The 22389-nt window shown below is 51.6% G+C and overlaps 1 protein-coding gene across 7 annotated transcripts in view; it reads left to right on the plus strand.

Moving 5' to 3' along the window:
* MOV10L1 (Mov10 like RNA helicase 1) overlaps positions 1 to 22389 on the plus strand; it is a 62461-nt gene that overhangs the window by 13459 nt on the left and 26613 nt on the right. For 2 of the 7 annotated variants that reach the window (XM_086403366.1, XM_086403364.1), the window contains exons 4-13: positions 700 to 812; positions 1277 to 1464; positions 3901 to 4044; positions 4306 to 4550; positions 4856 to 4988; positions 9097 to 9291; positions 14097 to 14211; positions 17642 to 17819; positions 18088 to 18158; positions 19775 to 19866. In XM_086403366.1, coding sequence (XP_086259492.1) covers positions 700 to 812; positions 1277 to 1464; positions 3901 to 4044; positions 4306 to 4550; positions 4856 to 4988; positions 9097 to 9291; positions 14097 to 14211; positions 17642 to 17819; positions 18088 to 18158; positions 19775 to 19866 — 1474 coding nt within the window. The remainder of the gene's footprint in view (positions 1 to 699; positions 813 to 1276; positions 1465 to 3900; positions 4045 to 4305; positions 4551 to 4855; positions 4989 to 9096; positions 9292 to 14096; positions 14212 to 17641; positions 17820 to 18087; positions 18159 to 19774; positions 19867 to 22389) is intronic. The other 5 variants (XM_086403369.1, XM_086403368.1, XM_086403363.1 and 2 more) reach the window with 4 other exon arrangements.

Genomic DNA, 22389 nt, shown 5'->3' on the forward strand with positions numbered 1-22389 from the left:
GATGCACCTCCCTGGTTGCCTCCCACGCGCCCCTGATGAGGAGGATTGGGGTGGGTGCTCCTGGTGTCTGATGGAGCTGGCAGACAAGCGCCACGAACACCCATGCCTCCTGGAGCTCACCTCGCAGTTGTCAACCACAGTGCTTGGGTATATGCATGCTATATATGTTGCTGGTGCTGCTGCTAAGTCGCTTCGGTCGTGTCCGACTCTGTGCGACCCCATATATGGCAGCCCACCAGGCTCCCCTGTCCCTGGGATTCTCCAGGCAAGAACGCTGGAGTGGGTTGCCATTTCCTTCTCCAGTGCATGAAAGTGAAAGTGATATCACTCAGTCGTGTCTGACTCTTAGCGACCCCATGGACTGCAGCCCACCAGGCTCCTCCGTCCATGGGATTTTCCAGGCAAGAGTACTGGAGTGGGATGCCATTGCCTTCTTTGATGCTATATATGCATGTATGTATAATTGTTATATAAGTATAACATAATATATATACCTGTGTATCATATAGCATACAATTACATATAATTATGTATTACATATGATTACATACAGTACGTAGTTGTATATAATTAACATACATAATATATACTTTATATATACATGTAGTAACAATGTTCTGAAAGGTAACTTCAGAGTCTCTTGTACACTTTAATGTTTCAATGTCACCAAGTAACTTGCCTGGTTTCCCTGCCTTGGAGGTTTCGAGCCCTGCAAGGGAGACTGGGTGGAGGCTGAGTACTGGATCCGGCCAGGCACATGGAGCAGCGAGGCCATCTCGGTGAAGCCGCTGAGGTACAAGCGTGTGGACCGGGTAGGTACCGGGCCTCAAGTGTCCATGGGTCCTGGGTGCACCGGGAGGTCAGGTTAAGTGACAGTCCGTCTTGGCCAGAGAAGACCCTGACTTCTTACCAAGACAGCTGGAGGCCGGCCTGCATGCTGGCATAGTTAAATTCTAGGTCACAGGGTACTCAGTGTTAGTGGCTGATGGTGGGACCCAGGGAGTGGGTGTGGGCTCTGCCTGTGCTCCTGGCAGAGCTGTGGTCTGGGAGTCGGGACTAGAGCAGAGGAGGGAATCGAGTCTGTGAGAGGAGGTGCAGTGTGCCCCGGGCTGCTCCCTCGGCCCCGGCTCCGGGCTTCTGCCTGGCCTGCACCATCTGGGGCGTTGCTTCTCACCGGAGAGCAGGCCCGCGCCTCCCTGGCCACGGCAGCCCGGCCTCCGGTGCTGGTCTCTGCCCCACCGTGCACGTGCTGCCAGCCCTAGTGTTGTGCTTGCAGGTCTGTGTGTCCAGCCTCTGTGGGAGGAATGGGGTGATCGATGATTGCATCTTCTTCACCTTGGACTCCCTGAAGCTTCCAGAAGGCTACACGCCGCGCAGGCATGATGTGGTCAGCGTGGTGGTGGTAGAGAGCAGCCAGTCCTGCTACGTGTGGAGGGCGCTGTGCATGACTCCGGTGCAGACGTGGTGAGGAGGTGGGGGTGGGCCCAGCGTGCAGCTGAGCGCTGGCTCAGCAAAACGAGATCCCCTGAGCCGGCGGCTTTCAGGGAGACCTCATGGGCGCTGAGGGCTCTTCATGGTTGGCTGAAGGCTGAGTGAAAAGTGGCCCGTTGAGCCTCAGTCTCATGCTGATGATCTTCATGTTTTCCTGGGTTTTGTGAGTTGTACTCTTTCACACATTGGTGTTTTGTAGAACATGTTATACATGGCAGATTTTTAGCGTTACTGAATTTGCTGTATCTGTATTCTTCTCTCTGTGTCCCAGACCACCTCCAACACGTGTTTATGAGCACTCCAGGCCTTCCTGAGCTCAGGTTTGAGCAGCAGTACTGCCCTGCATCTTGCCTGCCTCTGCTCTTTGTCCCTAGTGCTCCCTTAGCAGCACTTTGCCCCTAGCGCAGTCCCTTAGGACTGCTCCTAAGCAGTCCTATTTGTCTGGTGGTCTCACAGAAGCAGGGCATGTGTGGGAGGAGGGTCTGTGAGCCGCAGGGCGGGGAGCCTGTCTCGGGAGAAGTGGGCCACCGGCCTGGCCAGGAGGGTGTGCTGCGGGTAAGCTGTGGGCAGAGCAAGGGACATGGCAGGCAGCTCTGCCGTGTCCAGATCACCTGGTGGGCACCTCCTCCTGTCCCACGGGGCTTGCTCCCCTTTTGGAGAATGACTTGGCCCATCTGCGGAGCAGTGAAGCGTGTGAGAAACATTGCCCTCGCCCCTACCAGCAGGGAAGCTCAGGAATTCTGACTTCAGCCTGTCTGACGGGCCCAGGGGTTGTGAGGACCACCCCTGCCACAAGATGGTGCTGGCCACCAGCTGCTGGAGCAGAAGCCAAGGCCCTGCCCACACAGGTGTCATGGTTGCTCAGAACCTCGTGCCACTCTCAGGAGACCCCAGGTCATTGAGACACACGATTCCCTGACTGTCCTCTTTATACCACAGTTAACTGGATTCCTGCTGGCTGCGGGCAGGGGCGGGCCGTGGGAGGGTGGCCGGGACTGGCCCAACTGACCATTCAGGAGAAACAGCTGCCAGCATGCCCTTAGGGCTAGTCTGTCCATCAGAAGGACTCTGCGTCCCTACTGCTACACCTGTCTGCCTCTCCCCAGCACTTCCCTTACCCTGCGCTGCAGCTCTCTGTCTCCAGAGGACTCACGTCTGCTGAATGGGGTGGGTGGGGGCGTGGGCAGGGGCTCCCTGGCTGTGGGTGGCAGGCTTCAGGCGAGCCTCCTTTGGGCCCCAGCTGCAGTGGCCTCTGCTCCATCCAGGGAGGGGAGCTGGTCCCGGGAGGGTGATGACCAGTCATGCTCCCCCGCGGCCCCTCGGTCTGCTGGGAGCAGCTGTCCTCACAAGGAGCCGTCGGCCCAGCATGTGATCCACGTGTGCCGTGCCCTGTGCTGCTGCCCTGGCCCTGCTTCCTCCTGAACTGGTCCTGCCTTCAGGCTGTAGCCCCACGTCGAGGATGCTGCCCTGCCCTCAGACCCACTGTCCCCCACCCACTCAAGGGTCCGAAGGCCAGCATCAGCGCTGTGTGTGCGGCAGGGCCTGCGCTTCTCCAGGCCCGGCCTGTGGTGGTGTCCTAGGCCCGCCCCCAGGCTCTGGGTGGGTCGAGCCCATTAGCCAGTTCTCCGCAGCCCCTGGGTGGTTGGCTGGCTGTAGGACAGAGGACCACCCCCACAGCACGCTGGGCTGGGGGGAGGCTCGGCAGGGCTGGCTGTGCGGCCAAGGAGGGGAAGACGGGGAACGAGGAAGACAGGAGAGGGTGTGTGACTGAAACGGATCTGAGGGGGCGGGCAGGCTGAGGTCGAGGATGTTGCCGGTGTGTGGACAGGGGCAGGTATGAAGGAGCCCATTTCTGAGTGGCACGGAGTGGGTCAGGGATGGGAAGGAGCTGCGAGTGAGTGGTGGACGCAGCACCTGCACTTCACAGCCGTGTCAGCACAGAGGGAATGAACGGTCCCTCCTCAGGAGGGCGGCATCTGCTCGTTTTCTGAAGATAAAAATTCTTTAGTTTCAGATACTCTGAAGCCAGACTCTTTTTCCCAATGAAATGGGTCCCTGACAAGCCAAGCGCCTCCCTGCAGCCGAGGGGAGGGTCTGAGGAGGAGTGCTGAGTGCCCTTCCCTCTGGGTACAGGGGGCTTGGGTCTCTGGGGAACTCTGGTGGAGGCGGCCTGCTCTTAGACCCTCGGGGTCACTGCGGGCCTCCTCTCCTCTGGAGTCAGCAGGCTTGTGGTTTCTTCGTGAGGGTGACCTGCTGTCCTGCCCAGAGGTCCTCAGGGTGTCCTTCCACGCCGCCTCTCTGGGGCTTGGCTCCGTGTCGTGCCCACTGTGGCTGGTGCCGCCCAGTAGGGCAGGGCCTCCGGACGCCCCTGCCCGCTGACCTGACAGCATCCTCTGGTGCTTTCTCCAGGGACTTCTCTCCCGCCACCGAGACTGCCGAAGAGGTCTGTGGAGCCCGTTTGCTCAAAAACAAAGGTGATATTGAAGTCACACGGATGACAAATTTTGGAACTCTGAAAGAAGGAGAAAGCAAAAATATGGTGATTTGGGTAGAGTAAGTTTGCCACTCAGAATTACACCACTGGGTTTAAGCTGTGGCGGAAGAGTTTGTGTAGCGTGAGCTTCACTTTCCCTGTTTGGTTTTCGCTTTATGTCTATCTTTCTAGTTTTTCCGCCCTGAAGTAGCCTTTTCACTTACAGTCGGTTAGAAGTACTTTCAATTGTCATTCCCTTATACACTGAATTCTGTTTTACGGTAATAGTGTTTTAGCTTTAAAAATCCTGTCTCTGTTCACAGCTAATTTTCCTTTTCCAGGAATAAAGGAGACGTTCCTCAAAACTTAGTCAGCTGCAAGCTGGGTGGCTGGGATAAAGCTAAACAGTTCAGATTTCAGATGCTGGATAAAGCCCAGGTGTGCCCCGAAGTGTATCCTATTTGTGTTCCTGAGAAGGAGAAGGATTTTGCAGATAAAAATAGTAACTCACTAGACAGCTGCGGGGAAAGCAGAACCTGGCAGACCCTGGAGAGCAGTTCGGTGAACAGCAAAGAAGTCTCTTCAGGTAGCCGTCTCAGCTGTTACCATTGGATCAGCCGCACCAGCACCTTCAGGCCAGGAGCCGGCGCAGCTGCTCCAGGGTCTGGGCTGGTGGGTGGCAGTTACTCTGGTAACTCGGGGCTAACAGCTGGAGACCCGCCCAGTGTGCTTCAGACGAGCCGCTTCCTCTGAACGACCCTACACTGGGGAGACCCTGCCTGTGCGCCTTTGCCTGTTGGGCACTGTGTGTGCTAGACCCTTCCAGCAACACCACCGCGGTCAGAACAGCTCACGTTTGGTCCAATTTTAGATTTAAATTTCATCTCCTAGGTGACTGTGCCTGTAAAGGAGAAAATGGAGTAAAGGAGAAGAACATATCACAGAAGCAGGTGACAGAGTCCGAACCCAATGGGCTCATCCCTGCAGGGGGAGAAACTCGGATCGTGATCACGTGTGATGCAAAGTACGTGGCTGGAGGGTGTGGACGGAGTTGACCTTAGGACATGTGCACATGCTCTTGTTCTGTCTCACATGTGGTCCTTCTGGGTGGGATGTTGTGAAAAGGATTGGTGGTTATTTTGGTGGGACAAAATCACAAGGAAAAGCACTGGAGAAAACTGGGTCCAGTCCAGGGGGCGAGTAGGGGTACCCACTGAGGCGCTTGTACCCAACCCTGACTCCTGACTGGTGGAGGACATGAGCCCCCTCAGCCCAGGGAGCCAGTGCCCCCGTGCCTGCCTTTAGCGCGCCCTGAGCCCTTCCTGCCCCTCCCCTTCCACCCAGGCAAGCTGGCCAGATGGCGGCTCCTGAGCCCTTGTGGGCCCTTCCCCTCTCTGCCTCCTCCCCTGTGTCCAGAACGCTGGGCTCTTACTCCCCAGTCACCTGTCAGCTAGGAGCTTGGGTGCAGCCCTTCTTCCTTCTCTCATCTCATCTACACCTGCTGGTTCTGCATTGATCCAAGGGTGGCTCTGATGAGATCAGCGCCTCGCCTCAGGCTGAGGGTGACACTGTGCACAGAGGGCGTCCTCGAGTGAGCAGTCAGTGCTGGTGCCTGTGTAGCCCTGTGATGTGGCCTGGCCTCGAGCAGCAGAGGGACATGGGCTACAGGCAGAGGGAGATGGCATCTTGTGTAGCACAGCTCAGACCACTCTTGGGAACACTGGACGTGTATTTCCTATTCTTAAGTCTGAGAATCACAAACAGTACTATCTTAGGTTTGTGATTTTATCTTATACTGTTCCTGGGGTTCTCAAGGCAAGAATACTGAAGTGGTTTGCCATTCCCTTCTCCAGTGGTCCACATTCTATCAGACCTCTCCACCATAACCTGTCCGTCTTGGGTGGCCCCACACGGCACGGCTTAGTTTCACTGAGTTAGACAAGTCTGTGGTCCGTGTGATCAGATTGGCCAGTTATCTGATTGTGCTCTCCGTCTGTCTGCCCTCTGATGCCCTCTCTCAGTACCTGCTGTCTTACTTGGGTTGTGGGGTATCTCTTCATGGCTGCTCCAGCAAAGCGCAGCCGCTGCTCCTTACTTTGGACATGGGGTAGCTCTTCTCGGCTGCTGCCCTGACCTTAGACATGGGGTAGCTACTCTCGGCTGCACTTCAAGAGTGAGTAAGAGTGAATATTGACATTCTAGGAATCAATAAATTAAGATGGACTGGAATGGGTGAATTTAACTCAGATGACCATTATATCTACTACTGTGGGAAGGAATCCCTTAGAAGAAATGGAGTGGCCATCACAGTCAACAAAAGAGTTGGAAATGCAGTACTTGGATGCAGTCTCAAAAACAACAGACTGATCTGTTCATTTCCAAGGCAAACCATTCAATATCACAGAAATCCATGTCTATGCCCTGACCAGTAACACTGAAGAAGCTGAAGTTGAACAGTTCCATGAAGACCTATAAGACCTTCTAGAACTAACACCCAAAAAAGATGTCCTTTTCATTATAGGGGGCTGGAATGCAAAAGTAGGAAGTCAAGAAACACCTGGAGTAACAGGCAAATTTGGCCTTGGATACAGAATGAAGCAGGGCAAAGGCTAATAGAACCAAGAGAACACACTGGTCATAGCAAACACCCTCTTCCAACAACACAAGAGAAGACTCTACACATGGACATCACCACATGGTCAACACTGAAATCAGATTGATTATATTCTTTGCAGCCAAAGATGGAGAAGCTCTATACAGTCAGCAAAACAAGACCAGGAGCTGACTGTGGCTCAGATCATGAACTCCTTATTGAAAAATTCAGACTGAAATTGAAGAAAGTGGAGAAAACCACTAGACCATTCAGGTATGACCTAAATCAAATTCCTTATGACTATACAGTGGAAGTGAGAGATAGATTTAAGGGACTAGATCTGATAGAGTGCCTGATAAACTATGAATGGAGGTTCGTGACATTGTATAGGAGACAGGAATTGAGACCATCCCCAAGAAAAAGAAATGCAAAAAAGCAAAATGGCTGTCTGAGGAGGCCTTACAAATAGCTGTGAAAAGAAGGGAAGTGAAAAGCAAAGGAGAAAACATAAGTTACAAAAGCAGGGTAACAGTAACTTACCTGAGGTAAGTTAAAGGTAAGTTAAATAAGCTATTCCAAAAAATAGCAAGGAGAGGTAAGAAAGCCTTCCTCAGTGATCAATGCAAAGAAATAGAAAGAAACATTAGACTGGGAAAGACTAGAGATCTCTTCAAGAAAATTAGAGATACCAAGGGAATATTTCATGCAAAGATGGGCTCAATAAAGGACAGAAATGGTATGGACCTAACAGAAGCAGAAGATAGTATGAAGAGGTGGCAAGAATACACAGAAGAACTGTACAAAAATCTTCATAACCCAGATAATCACGATGGTGTGATCACTCACCTAGAGCCAGACATCCTGGAATGTGAAGCCAAGTGGGCCTTAGAAAGCATCACTATGAACAAAGCTAGGGGAGGTGATGGAATTCCAGTTGAGCTATTTCAAATCCTAAAAGATGATGCTGTGAAAGGGCTGCACTCGGTATGCCAGCAAATTTGGAAAACTCAGCAGTGGCCACAGGACTGGAAAAGGTCAGTTCTCATTCCAATCCCAAAGAAAGGCAATGCCAAAGAATGCTCAAACTACCGCACAATTGCACTCATCTCACACGCTAGCAAAGTAATGCTCAAAATTCTCCAAGCCAGGCTTCAGCAATATGTGAACTGTGAACTTCCAGATGTTCAAGCTGGTTTTAGAGAAGGCAGAGGAACCAGAGACCAAATTGCCAACATCCGCTGGATCATGGAAAAAGCAAGAGAGTTCCAGAAAAACATCTATTTCTGCTTTATTGACTATGCCAAAGCCTTTGACTGTGTGGATCACAATAAACTGTGGAAAATTCTGAAAGACATGGAAGTACCAGACCACCTGACCTGCCTCTTGAGAAACCTGTATGCAGGTCAGGAAGCAACAGAACTGGACATGGAACAACAGACTGGTTCCAAACAGGAAAAGGAGTTCGTCAAGGCTGTATATTGTCACCATGCTTATTTAACATATGTAGAGTACATCATGAGAAACTCTGGGCTGGAAGAAGCGCAAGCTGGAATCAAGATTGCCAGGAGAAATATCAATAACCTCAGATATGCAGATGACACCACCCTTATGGCAGAAAGTGAAGAGGAACTAGAAAGCCTCTTGATGAAAGTGAAAGAGGAGAGTGAAAAAGTTGGCTTAAAGCTCAACATTCAGAAAACTAAGATCATGGCATCCAGTCCCATCACTTCATGGCCAATGGAAAACAGTGGCTGACTTTATTTTTCTGGGCTCCAAAGTCACTGCAGATGGTGATTGCAGCCATGAAATTAAAAGACGCTTACTCCTTGGAAAGAAAGTTATGACCAACCTAGACAGCATATTGAAAAGCAGAGACATTACTTTGTCAACAAAGGTCTGTCTGGTCAAGGCTGTGGTTTTTCTAGTGGTCATGTATGGATGTGAGGGTTGGACTGTAAAGAAAGCTGTGCACCGAAGAATTGATGCTTTTGAACTGTAGTGTTGGAGAAGACTCTTGAGAGTACCTTGGACTGCACAGAGATCCAACCAGTCCATCCTAAAGGAGATCAGTCTTGGGTGTTCATTGGAAGGACTGATGTTGAAGCTGAAACTCCAATACTTTGGCCACCTGATGCGAAGAGCTGACTCATTGGAAAAGACCTCGATGCTGGGAAAGATTGAGGGCAGGAGGAGAAGGGGACGACAGAGGATGAGATGGTTGGATGGCATCACCGACTTAATGGACATGGGCTTGTGTGGACTCCGGAAGTTGGTGATGGATAGGGAGGCCTGGTGTGCTGTGATTGGCGGGGTTGCAAAGAGTCGGACACGACTGAGCGACTGAACTGAACTGATTTTATGTTGGGAAAATGTTACATTACTTATTGTAAAACATTCCTTTTTTCCTGTAAAAGAATTATAAAGGCTAAAGGTGACTAGTTTGCTAGCTCTGTGATTTAACCTGATTGAAAAGGGAGGTTGTGTTCGATCTGCCTGTCTTAATTTATAACACACACTAAATTGTGTCTTATTTTTCCAGGAATTCTGGCCGCTGCAGGGAGCTCCTTTTGCTTTGCTTCTCCAGTTTCATAATTGGGCGATACCTTGAAGTGAATGTTGTAAGTGAGGAGGAGTCACTGATAGCCGTCCGCGAACCCTTTTCGTGGAAGAAGTCTAAAAGTTCCCAGGTGTTAGCTTCCACCAAAACCACAGTCGTCGTGACCACACAGAAAAGGTACCATGAGCAGGAATGAAAAAGCATGCCCAGATCTTGGGCTCGCGGTGTGAGGGACACACACGATTGCTGTTGTTGAGGGGAGGCAGACATCCAGATAAAGGGATATAGCTGTGGTGCAGCCTCTTACATCATTGTCCTGGGGGCACACTGTGAGGACTAGGCGGGGGGCCTGCGACCCCAGCTGGTCTCAGGGTGACTCTCAGAGCAGGATAGGACTTGACCCTTTCCCTCAGCTGCTGCCACCCTTCATGTTTCCAACAGCACAGCCACCCAGCTTCCAAGAGAGCCCATGTCGCACACGGGCACCCAGCAGGAAGGAGTCAGTGAGACGTGGCTGGCGTAGCCTCTGTAAGCTGTCCACAGCACCCGAGTGTCACTTATCAAGGGAGCTTGAGGATCACTTGGTTGCCTGAAGCCCTTTTGCAGATGTAACAGCTTTCAAAAGTGAAATTAAGGAAAAAAAAAATCCTGTAACCTGCTATCTACATGTGGCTGGGGGTTGGGGCCCACCCAGCCTCTAACTGGGATGTTGTCTGGGGAAAGTGCTTTATGTCCACCTTTTCTCATCTGTAGTAATAGACCCCAGAAGCTCTCAAAAAGTAGATTTTGCTTTTTTAAGTTTGGTGCCAAAAATCATGACCTGTAGACGGGAGGGTTTTCACAACTTAGTCCTGTGGGTCTGTGGCCTCAGCTGCTGCCCCGAGCCCCTGGGATGATGGGTGCTACTTTTCTGTAATGGGAAACCCTGAGTTTCTGCTTACACCCTACCTGGGAACAACTGAAGATAAGATGTGGACTTCGACTCAGTTGTGGGCTGAGTCTGTTGGAAGGACCGTTGGAGTGTTGTGTGCTGTCGGCCTTGGGTTGGAGCACTGTTGACTCCCAGCATGCCCAGGGAGCCGTGTTGTCCCCACCCAGTGTGACTCCCAGCATGCACAGGGAGCCGTGTTGTCCCCGCCCAGTGTGACTCCCAGCATGCACAGGGAGCCGCGTCGTCCCCGCCGTTTCTCAGCCTCTCTGACTTGCTCTCATCTGTGAAGCGATAGTCCTGCCCCAGCCCTGCCTGTGATCGTAAGGACCTTTCTTTCTGCTGTGCTGGGTCTTTGTCTTGGTGTACAGGTTTTTGGTTGCTGCATGTGGGCTTTTCTCTAGTTGCTGTGACCAGGGCTCGCAGTATGTGTGAGGGCTCTCATTGCAGTGGCTGCTCTTGTTGCAGAACGTGGACCCTAGGTTGCACTGACTTCAGCAGTTGCAGCACATGGGCTCAGTAGTGGCATGTGGGTTTACTTGCCCCACAGCATGTGAGATCTTAGTTCCCAGGGCAGGGATCAAACCTGTGTCCCTTGAATTGGCAGGTGGATTCTTAACTGCTGGACCATTGGGAAGTCCCAGTTACGAGGATTAAATGTACAGTTTGTGGCTCTGAACAGTCAGTAGTAATGAATAAGCAGTAACAGTCACTAGGTATGTGAACAGTGGTCAGGTTGGGTGGCTCTAGGGATGGAAGCTGAGCACAGGAGCAAGAAGTCACATGGTCTGCAAGCAGTGGGTCCCCAGGGCTGGGCTCCAGTTACAGGAGCTTTCTAGAGCCTCCAGCTGTCTTCAGTGGTGCTCCAAGCAGCTTTCTCATTACAAGTTGACTTAACTGGAGAAGTAAAATAGAGCAGGAGCACATGTTTTTAATTCCCTGGTCAGTTTTTCCACTTTGAATGTTAACACATTGTTCCTGTTCAGGAGCATCCCTAAAACAAACATCTGTTTCCCACCATCAAAGTAGTGACCCGGAGTGCCTGTCCTGATGGCCTGGCTCCTTTGGAACTGCCAGCATCTGCATCTGTCCACCCCACCAGCAGACAGGCTGCTTTAAGCCCTCCAAGACCCAGCCCCAGCCACCAGTGGCCAGCAGCCTCCACACAAGGCAGGGTCTGGGAGCGTCCAGCCCAGGGGCAGCCTCACCCACCAATCACAGCAGTCAGCCCACCATGACAGAAGGATCCACGCAGCCCACATAGAGGGCACATGTAGCTCTGAAGCATGTAGCTCTGGTGCTCAGAGGGGAGTGTGCTGCTGGGTGCATAGGACATTTACAAAAGGCCACTTTCCAAGGTCAGGAAATGTAACCACCCCACCAGATACTCAGAAACAAAAACAGCAAGCTGGACAGAAGGTGACCGAGGAGGGCTTCCCTGGTGCTCCAGTGGTTAAGGATTCACCTGCCAATGCAGGAGATATGGGTTCAATCTCTGGTCTGGGAAGATCCCACTTGCCAAGGAGCAGTTAAGCCTGTGAGCCATAACTACAGAGCCTGCATGCTGCAGCGACTGAAACCTGCGTGCCCCAGAGCCTGTGCTCCTTAATGAGGGAAGCCACTGCAAAGAGAAGCCCTCGTGCTGCAGTGGAGAGTAGCCCCCACTCACCACAGAAAGCCTGCATGCAGCAGCAAGGACCCAGTGCAGCCAGAAATAAATAACGTTAACAAGGTGACAGAGGAATGTGTTCCCAATACAAGAACAGGTAAAACTCCAGAAGAAGAACTGAGTGACGTGGAGACAAGCCTCCTGAACGAGAGATTTCAGGGTAATGATGGCAGAGATCAAGGAACTTGGGAGAAGAGTGCATGAATGCAGCGAGAAGTGAGAAGTTTTCAACAGAGTTAGAAAATGTAAAGAACCATACAGATGAAGACTGAAGTAACTGAAATGGAAAATCCCCTAGAACGAATCGGCAGTGGATTAGATGATATGGAGGAACGAATCAGCAAGCTTGGGAGACAGTGACAGAAATCACTGAGGTGGAACAGAAGAAAGAGAAACGAGTAAAAAGAAATGAGGATAGATTAAGAGAACACTGGGACGACGTCAGGTGTGTAGATATTCACGGTATAGGGGCCCCACAGGGAGAAGAGACAGAGGCAGGGGCAGAGAGTACAAGTGGAGACACAGCAGCAGAAAGCTTCCTGATCCTGAAAAGAAAACAGACGTCCAGGGCCAGGAAGCAGAGGGAGCCCCGAACAGGATCAGCCCAAGGAGGAATGTAGCAGGACACACTGTACTTAACCTGGGAAAAGGCAGACGCAGAGCATTAGAGGCATGCTAGGCACAAGGGGACTCCTGCATGACAGTGAGCTGATGTCTCAGAATCTGCAGGCCAGAAAGGAGTGGCAGGATATACTTAAAAGGATGAAAGGGAGAAACCAACACCCAGGAACACGACCCAGCAAGGCTCTCATTCAGATTTAATGGAGAGATCAAAAGCTTTACAGACAAGCAAAAGCTAAAAGAATTCGGCATCACCAAACCAGCCTTACAAGAAACTGTAAAGGGACTTTTTTTTTTTTAGCAAAAGAGAAAAGGCCACAAAAGAAAGTGTGAAAGTTATGAAAGAAAACTTGTTGGAAAAATAAAAGTATATGGTAAAGGTTGTAAAAAACAGCCTTGTATAAAGCAAGTAATAAGGCTAAAAGGCAAAAGTAGTCAAATAATATGTGCCCACAACAAAGCTAAGTGACAGTGTTGGCTGCTCAGTTGTATCCGCCTCTTTGTGACCCTGTGCACCGCAGCCCACTGGGCTCCTCTGCCTTGCGAGTCTCCAGGCAAGAATACTGGATGGGTGTCCATACCCTTCTCCAGGGGATCTTCCTGACCCAGGGACTGACCCCACGTCTCTATGTCTCCTCCACTGGCAGGCGAGCTCTTCACCACTAGCACCAACTGGGAAGCCCAGTACATAAGGGGCACACCACAGATGTCAAGTATGAAGTCAAGGGGAGGGGAGTGAGAATGCAGGGTTGTTTAAATATGTTTGTACTTACGCAGCTTAAATAACCATAGATGGATGGATGGATTGATGGGTGGATGGATGGAAGCTGGAAATGGATGGATGGAGGCTGGCTGGATGGAGATGTGGGTGGATGGATGGGAGGGATAGATGGATGGATGTATAGATGGATGTATGGATAGATGCCTGGGTGGGTGGATAGGTAGCTATTCCCAATGAGGGGAATGTAGTCAATAACAGTGTAATAATGTCTTTGCAGAAGGACATATCTTAGCTATGCTGTGATCATCCTTTTTGAAATGTACAGAAATATCGAATCACTCTTGCTTAATAGGAACTAACAGTGTTGTAGGTCAGTTATACATCAAAAACAAAGTTATAGAAAAGGAGATCAGATTTGTGGTCACCACTTTGGTTTAGGGGAGGGGAACTGAATGAAGGAGGTCAGGGGCGCACACTGCTGTTAACCAGGTGAGTACGTCCTGGGGGTGCGGCGCACGGTGTGACAGATGCAATCAGCACTGCCGTGGGTTTTACACAAAGGTTGTTAACAGAGTGAAACCTGGGAGTTCTCATCACAGGGAAAAATATTTTTTTCTGCTTCTTCAAGTTTGTGTTTGCATGAGACAGTGAGTGGTCGTTACTTCTTGATGCATGTAAGTCAGGTCATTATACTGCACACCTTCAATGTCTTCAGTGAATCTGTCAGTGTCCTCATGAAACTGGAAGGAAAAGAACAGTTGAGCTCATTAGAAGCTTAGAGACAACGTCTCTGAATTCCCTGGTTCCGGAGGCGCCTGGGCATCAGGTCTGTTCTCCTGTCGCAGGTGGAGCACTCTGCTCCTGCTCACAGGAGGACAGGCCCGGAGAGCGGGTCCCGAAGCAGAGTGACACTTTACCGACTGAGGACCGAGGCCAGAGCCCAGGTGTCAGTGGTTTTTGGTGAGGATGTCTAAGTGAAGACATCTGGTAGAAAGTGCCTTGTGAGGATGTTTTGTTTTTGACTTGAGACTCTCTCTCGTAAGGAACTCGCGACGACAACTTCCCAGCTTCCTCCCGCAGTACCCGATACCAGACAGGCTTAAAAAGTGTGTGGAACAGAAAATCGACATCCTGACCTTCCAGCCGCTACTTGCGGAGGTAAGGAACGTGTCTTATGCGAAGCACTGATTCTTCTCCACACTCAAGCTGTTTTCTTACAAGCTCAGGATGAACCCTTGTCGAGTTCAGAGGTCATGTGGGCTGGTTTTCACCCCGGGAGCTGGGAGTGTCAGAATATTGAGCGTGGAGACCATCGCTGGGTCCCTCTGGAGACATCCGTCCTCACAGTATTATGGACTTACGTGCACCAGGGCTCTGGGGATGCCCTCTCCGCACCTGGCCTTTCTCCTATGTGGCTGAGCCTCAGCAGCTCTCCACTCCTGCCGGAGCTCTGAGCACTAGGAAGGCCTGTAGCTGCGCAGAGCAGCCGGGAGGGGAGGGCACTGCCCCCCAACCCCGACCCTCGGGCGTCCCCTGCCAGGACAGCCCCTCCTCACCTTCCCAGTGCTGTGTGCTCGGGCTTTCTCATGCCTGCTGGAGGAGGCCTGCTCCCAACCTGTCTGCTGTGACGGGTGGAGAAGGGCTGGGAGGCCGAGGGCAGGGCAGTGCTGAGTGAGCCCCGGCAGGGCTGGAGCCTGCATGTGTGCAAGGGGAGCTGAGATGTCTGCCTCGCTGGCAGGGAGGAGGGGAGCACGACCCTGTCTCCAGGAGGCGTCTTCCCAAGAACCTGGGGGTCTGTCGGCTGAGGAGAGGGTGAATGGAGTGAGGACTGGCCTGTGTTGATTCGGGGCAAGAGGGGAGGAGAGGCTGCACGGGCCCTGTGTCAAAGGAGAGCTTGAGCCAATGGATATGTGGCAGCTAGGAGCACGCCTGACACTGAGGCAGACTGACGGACAGACGGAGCGTGTCAGCTGGGCCCTGTGTCCTCCTGCAGTGAGGACGCCACAAGGGCACCAGCAGCAGACAGCACCCGAGGCTGGCAGACCACAGGCGAGGAACAGCGCCCACAGGCGAGGCCTGGGTGGCTGCAGTGATGCCTGTCGGCCTGAGCTGAGGCCAGAGCAGCAAACTAGCCCTAAAGTAACTCAGAGCAAACCTGGGGCTGAGAAGCGGATCCCAGGGCGGTGCTCGTACAGTATCCAGGACTGTCCTGTGGGCATCCTGTGGCCCGGCCTGGGCGCCAGAACATGACCTCCTCGGGAGTGCAGTTCCCAGGAGAAAGTGGCTCCTTTCAGCAGTGGTAACAGAACCAAAATAGCGCACCTGTCACTCAGCACTTCTGCACCCTGTAACCTCCCCCCGCAGCGTGGCCCCTCCTGGGGCGCCTCCACAGCTGGCGCCTCCCCGCCCTGGCTGGGAGGGGCCCTCTGGGCCAGGAGGCGCTGCTTTCCTTCTCAGCTTTATTCTTTTGTATGACGTCTGTACTTCCCCTATCTTCTTTTAGGGTTTTCACTAGTTTTAAGGCATTTAATTCACAGTGTGCCTTGCTGTACGTTCTTCACGTTTCTTGGCTTGGGTTCTTGGCTTATTGGATAACCTCAACCTGCAGTTCTCAGATTTCCAGGTTCTTGGCCATTCTGTCTTCATGTGTTCCTTCTGCCCTGCTCTCCAGGCTCCTGTGACGGGCACGTGCGGCCACATGAGCTAGCCCAGGCTGCCGGCTGCTCCCTTCACTTCTCCCCTCTGGGCTGCATTCTGAGTGGTTGCCGTGCTGTGTCTCCAAGTTCACTGATGTTTCTTCTGCAGCATGTAACCCCTCCAGACACTGCAGTCATTGCCTCCACAAGTTCAGTGAGGGTCTTTTACATCTTCTGTATCTCTACTTAATGGGCTTCCCTGGGGCTCAGATGGTAAAAAATCCACCTGCAATGCAGGAGGAGAATACAGGAAACTCAGGTTTGATCCCTGGGTGCGGAAGATCCCCTGGAGAAGGGAATGGCAACCCACTGCAGTATCCTTGCCTGGAGCATCCCATGGACAGAGATGCCTAGTGGGCTACAGTCCATGGGGTTGCATAGAGTAGGACATGACTGAGTGACTAACATTTTCACTTTAACTTCTCTACTTAATATGCTTCGTCTTGCCCCAGCTTTCTTTTCACTTCCGTTTTTCCCTCCACTTTTTGAACATATAGAGTTAAATATATAAAGCATATACATATGTAAGAGAACCGTGTTAGGTTTTCGTGTACTGATTCTGTCCCAGGGTTGGTTGGTTGGTTGGTTGGTTTCCTTTTGGACCTTTTACTCTGTATTGGAGTTTAGCTGATCAGCGGTGCTGTGATAGCTCCAGATGAACAGCGAAGGGACTCGGCCATGCGTATACATGGATCCGGGCTCTCCCAGACGCCCTCCCGTGCTCGGCATCGAGCAGAGTCCCTGCGCTCTACCCCAGGTCCTTGTTGGTTATCCACTTAGAGGAGTGTGTACATGACCCTCCCAAGCTCCCTAACTATCCCTTCCCCCTATTCTTCCCCTTGGTAACCATAAGTTCCTTCTCTAAGTCTGTGGGTCTCTCTCTGATTTGTAAATAAGTTCATTTATATTCTTTCTTTTTAGATTCTGCATATAAGGGCTATTTCTCCTTCTCTGTCTGGCTTACTCCCAGGGGTCATTTTTATTGTTCTGTGGATAGGTTTTTCTCCTTGATACAGATTGTGGCTTGTGCTTATTTCCATGCCTGGTCATCTTTGTTTGGATGCTAAACATTCTGCATTCTACTTTGTTGGTACTTCTATTCCTGGAAGTAGCTTTGAACTTTGTTCTGGGATGCAGTTGGGTTAGCTGGGAGCGGTTGGGTATTTTTCAGCCTGCATTTAAAGCCTCGTTAGACCAGAGTGGTTTTTTCTTAGGGCTGATCCCTTCTGAGTCCTGCACCCAGTGCCCCTGTGTCTCAGGCCTTTCTGTTTAGGCTAGGGGGCCCGCAGCACCTCAGCCCTGTGTGAGCTCTGGAAATTGTTCTTTGCAACCCAGTGGCTCTCAGCGGCGAACTTTCCCCCAAGAGACACTTTTGGTTGTCACTACTGAGCGTGCCCGCAGCCTCCAATGGGTGGAGGCCAGAGATGCTACTCACTGCCATGCCCTGCACAGCTCAGCCCTCCCGCACAGGCAGCCACCCTGGTGTCAGCCATGCAGAGGCTGAGGAGCCCCTCCCTGCTCCTGCCCCACACGTCTGCCCCACCTGGCATAGGTTCTCACACTCATGTCCTCACAGCTCCTGGGAAGCTCCAGACCACTGGGCTGCACCTTTTCCCTGGCATTCGGCCTCCTGGGACCCGCAGCCCCACCCTCTCAGCACAGAGACCTCGAGGCTGCCTGGGCTCACGCTGTGCTGAGCCTGGCAGCTCTGTCTGGGTAGGAGCTGGGAGGTTGTGGGGCTCACTGAGATGGCTCCCTGTCTCAAGGCCGCCATCCTGCCCTTGCCTGGTCATCAGCGTTTGAAGACTGGTTAGTCAATTCCGTTGGCTTCCTGACGTGGATATGAGTGGAGTGTTGCTCTGCTCTCACTAACAGGCTGCCTTGTTTTCCAGCTATTAAACATGTCGAACTACAAGGAGAAGTTTTCAACTTTGCTCTGGCTGGAGGAGATTCATGCAGAAATAGAATTGAAGGAGTATAATATGAGTGGGGTCACTTTGAAAAGAAACGGGGATCTGCTAGTTCTGGAGGTCCCAGGATTGGCTGAAAGTAGGCCTTCTCTGTATGCAGGTGGGTTTGTTACGTCTCGTGTTTTCCTCAGTGGACTGGCAGACGTTGGACACAGTCACGGAATAGAACATTTTAACTGGCAGCGCTGTCGTCACACGAGTTGCCTTTGCTTTGGGTAGCTCTCTCAGCACATTGATGTGATTTTAAGCCATTGACCCCATAATGTTTTTTCGCTTATTCCACTTCTTCAGAGTGTTTTATCTTACAGTATAGCAGCAAAGTTTATTGAGTTTGTAGTTTTACATGTGGTAATGTGTTTTTTAACTAGGTGATAAACTGATTTTAAAAACCCAAGAGTACAACGGACACGTGATTGAATACATCGGCTACGTGGTTGAGGTGAGAGGCCGCTGCTAATCAGTCCATGTGGGGCCGGCCCAGCAGACCGCTCTCAGAGGTGACCCACCTGCCTCGGGGGCGGGGGAGGGGGCCCCTGGGTGTTGACGGCATTTTAGAAAAATCAGGGATCAAGTGAATATTTAAGTAAGTGTGATGCATGAAGAGAATTTTGTAACTGAAGAAGTCCTATCACTTTCAGCCATGAACAGCGTGCTTACCTGTTATCACGTGGATATCAGGGTATCACATAGGTATCACATGGAAGGCTTGCGTTTACTCAGATTTGAGTGTTCTGAATGTGTCCCAGAGGGTAGACTGGTCATGCCCCTAAGGGCCACTCTGTGTACTAAATCCTCAGCAGAAGCAGGGCCAGAGTTGTCAGGGGTGAGACCCCCATGGCCCTACCCCCAGGCTGGTTGGGGGAACGACCAGCACCACAAGCTGGAGAGTCCAGAGCTGAAGCTGCAAGTGCCGGCCTCAGGGTGTGAGGGCGCCCCTGCTGATCCTCCTGCAGGACCGTCCATGGAGCCGCCGCTCCTGAGTGCTGGGCTTCCAGGCGAAGCTAGGGCTGTCTTGGGTCTCAATCCATTGCTTCACTCAGTTCTCTGGAACTCCTTGGCCGGCGCCATGGCCTGGGTACCTTGAAGACACCAAGGCCCTCGAGGGCCCCCAGATGGTGTGGCAGGTGGCACGGTGCTTCTGGGAACCTCCTTGGGCTGCGCTGGCACTGGCCTCCCCCCCCGGCCGCCACCTCAGAGGGCCTGCCCGTCTGGGGGAACACGCAGAGCACTTCCCTCTTCTCCCGGACTCTAGCTCTCTAAGCACGCCCTATTGTGTTCCCTTGTGTTATCCTGTGCTTGCTTATCTTGGTCTTGCCAGGTTTTTTTGTTTCATGGCTTTTGAAGTTTCTGTAAATGACAGTGTCAGTACTTGATGTCCTGGGGACCTCTATCTGCTGACGACTGTGCAGGTCAACCCTCACTGTTTGTGGTTTGATTCCTTGTCTGCTTGATGGTCTTTGATTACAGATTTATTTCCATTTGTCTTAACTTGTGGGAAAACTGGGGACCTGGTGCCTGCATTTGCTTCTGTCAAGAGCAGGGGCACAGTTAGCCTCATGTCACAGCCCCCAGCTCTTGGGAGAGACTCCGCTGCCTGCTGCTTCTGTCCTCTCAGCTCCTCCTCAGCTCGGGGTTTTCCATCCTGCTCATCTCGGATTGTTATGTAGGATCTAGCTTTGGCTGGAGGGTCCCTAAATTGTTCCCTGTCCCGCTGGAAGGGAGTTTCGGAATGTTGTCTATGAGGCACTTTTGTGGTCAGCATACCCTGCTGTTAGTGCTCACTCACTTGTCTGCTTTGGAGGTGGCAGCCTGTCTCCAGCATGCGCTGTCTGAGCCCTAAGGAGAGTGCACTGGGGGAGGAGTCAGCGGGTGTGCTAGCGGGGCTGGCGGGGCAGCGGCATGCTGACGGAGTCTTTTCAGTATTTTTCCACACATTTGAGATACCAGATTTTAGCTCTGATCTATAGGATGGATTTTGATGTCGAGTTGTGACTATGGGTAGAGGATTGTCTAAAGCAAACATAAAGATGAGAAGTAAAATATTTTTCTTTTTAGATTCATGAAGAAGATGTAACTCTTAAACTTAATCCAGAATTTGAACAAGCATATAACTTTGAACCAATGGATGTGGAATTTACATACAACAGGTAATGCTTCAGGGACTCTCCCTGCTGGGAGGGGGGCTTCTCCGCTTCGCTCGGCCCCTTGACGCCTCAGTGGCGGCACGGGTGCTGCAGCTGGTGCTCCCGCCCCTCTGTGTGGTCAGTGCACATTTGTAACAGACCGAGATGCAAACATATGTACATCCGTTCCTTCTTGGACCTGAAGGGAGAATCTGCACGCTCGGTCACCACCGCCACTGCTCCCTCTCACCCCTCGTCACGTGTCACCAGCCACCTCTTCCCTTCCTCCACCAAGCCCCCCACCGTTAGCCGGGATTTTGTGTTTCTCTTCGCTTTTTAAAAGAATAGTCTATGTCTGTGCACATGCGCACGCGCACGCACGCACACAGGAAGGTGTGTGTTGGCTGTAGCTGCTCTGCACTCGCAGCCTGTGGCCTCTGGAGTTGTGTGTGCACCGACGTGAGGTTCACATGCCGGGTCCTCGGCACGCTTGTGCCCCGTGTGTTCTGCCCCATCTGTGTGCCAGCTGCGCTGCTGTGGATGCCCACTCCCTCCTCATGCACACACACTCCCGCAGGTTTCCTTGGCTGCACACTTAGGATGGGGGTCGCAGTTGGGGCTGTTCATGCTCCAGTGCTGCACACGGTGCGAGGAGCGACCCCCAAGGTCACCCTCCCGAAACCTGGTTTCCGGAAACGTCTGAATTGGTGCCAGCCTTGTAGGTGTCTTCTGTTTCCTCTATGGTCGTGAGGTGTGTTTCTCTGATCATGTCTGAGGTTAGCGATCTCCCTGTTTGTTGGCCGTAAAGTTCTTTCATCTGTGAAATGCTTGCTCATGTCTTTCATTGAGTAATTTGATTTTTATTATTTGTCAGAGTTCTCGCTGTATTCTTTATATAGACCTTTCTTAGATTCATGCACTACAGATAACTTCTGTGAGTTTGTTACTTGATTTCTCATTTCTTAAAGTATCTTTTGAGTAACAAAAGGTGGTAGTTTTTATAGTGAAATGTACCTGAGCTTTTGTACATTAGTGCTTTTCATGTCTGGTCTTCCCTGGTGGCTCAGTTGTAAAGAATCTACCTGCAAATGGAGAAGATGCAGTTTTGATCCTTGGGTCGGGAAGATCCCCTGGAGGAGAGAATGGCAACCCACTCCAGTATTGTTGCCTGGGAGATTTCATGGGCAGAGAAGCCTGGCAGGCTGCAGTCCATGGGGTCACAGAGTCAGACAAGACTGCAACTGAGCACACACGCGTGCTTTTCACATCTGATGTAAGAGTGCTCAGTGTTTGGAATGCAGCCAGATGGAAACGTCTTGAGGCTGAATGGATGGTGCAGATGTGGAGTTGGCCTCTTGAGGGGTGTTTGCCTGTAAAAGCAGAAAAGACAGGACAAAGAGGCCAGTGAGTGAGGAGGCGCCCAGAGTCCAGGGCCCTCCCTTGTTTGTGTGCTGACCAGGAGCACGAGTGACTGGTGGGGACACGGCTCTGCACGCAGTCTGGAGGCCATGGTCCCTGGGGCAGGGGCACCTCCTTCTCGCTGCTGAGCTGGCACCGCAGGCGGGGTGCTGGTGAGTGGCAGCGTCTGAGGGCTTGTTGCTCTGAAACAGGAGGCGGGATGCTCACAGAGGAAGGAGAGGATGTGGATCTGAGTGAGGGGGCGGGCTGGGGGGCAGAGGCAACATAGCTGCAACTGGTGTAAGAGGAAGCCGACTGAGGGACACAGACGGGAGGGTGGGTGGGGGCGCTGTCGGATCTGAGCCCAGGAGAGAGAAGGAGCAGGAAGCTGCTCAGAACCCTAGGCGGCTTCTTGACTCAGCATCGTCCGGGTGGGGTGCGAAGAGGGCCGGGCACCGCCATAGGTGAGTGAGAAAGCCCGGGGGCACTTCTCTGCAGAGAGGTTCTGCTCGCCCCAGATAAGTTTTTGTTTCCTTCTTTTTGTTGTTCTTTTCCCCCCTTTTTTATTCTTTTATCTATTTTCTTTTGGTTTATTTCTTCTTTTTTTTCTCCCAGATAATTTTTTGATGATTTACATTAAGTTACTGCTCCAAAGAAGAGCAATGTCAAAGAATGTTCAAACTACTGTACAGTTGCACTCGTTTCGCAAAATCCTTCAAGCTAGGCTTCAGCAGTATATGAACCGACAACTTCCAAGATGTACAAGCTGGGTTTCAGAGAGGCAAAGGAAACAGAGATCAAATTGCAGATATTCGTTGTATCCTGGAGAAAGCAAGGGAGTTGAAGAAAAAATCTGTTTCTTTGACTACACTAAAACCTTTGACTCTGTGGATTATAATAAACTGTGGAATATTCCTAAAGAGATGGGAATACCAGACTACCTTACCTGTCTCCTGAGAAACCTCTGTACAGGTCAAAAAGCAACAGTTAGAACCAGACATGGAACAATAGACTAGTTCAAAATTGGGAAAGGAGTACGTCAAGGCTATATATTGTCGCCCTGCTTTATTTAACTTGTATGAAGAGCACATCATACGAAATGCAGGACTGGAAGAATCACAAGCTGGAATCAAGATTGCCAGCAGAAAT

The sequence above is a fragment of the Bos grunniens genome, chromosome 5, assembly GCF_055505025.1.
Source record: "Bos grunniens cultivar Pamir isolate PY7600 chromosome 5, Bosgru_T2T1.0, whole genome shotgun sequence".
Taxonomy (NCBI): Eukaryota; Metazoa; Chordata; class Mammalia; order Artiodactyla; family Bovidae; genus Bos; species Bos grunniens.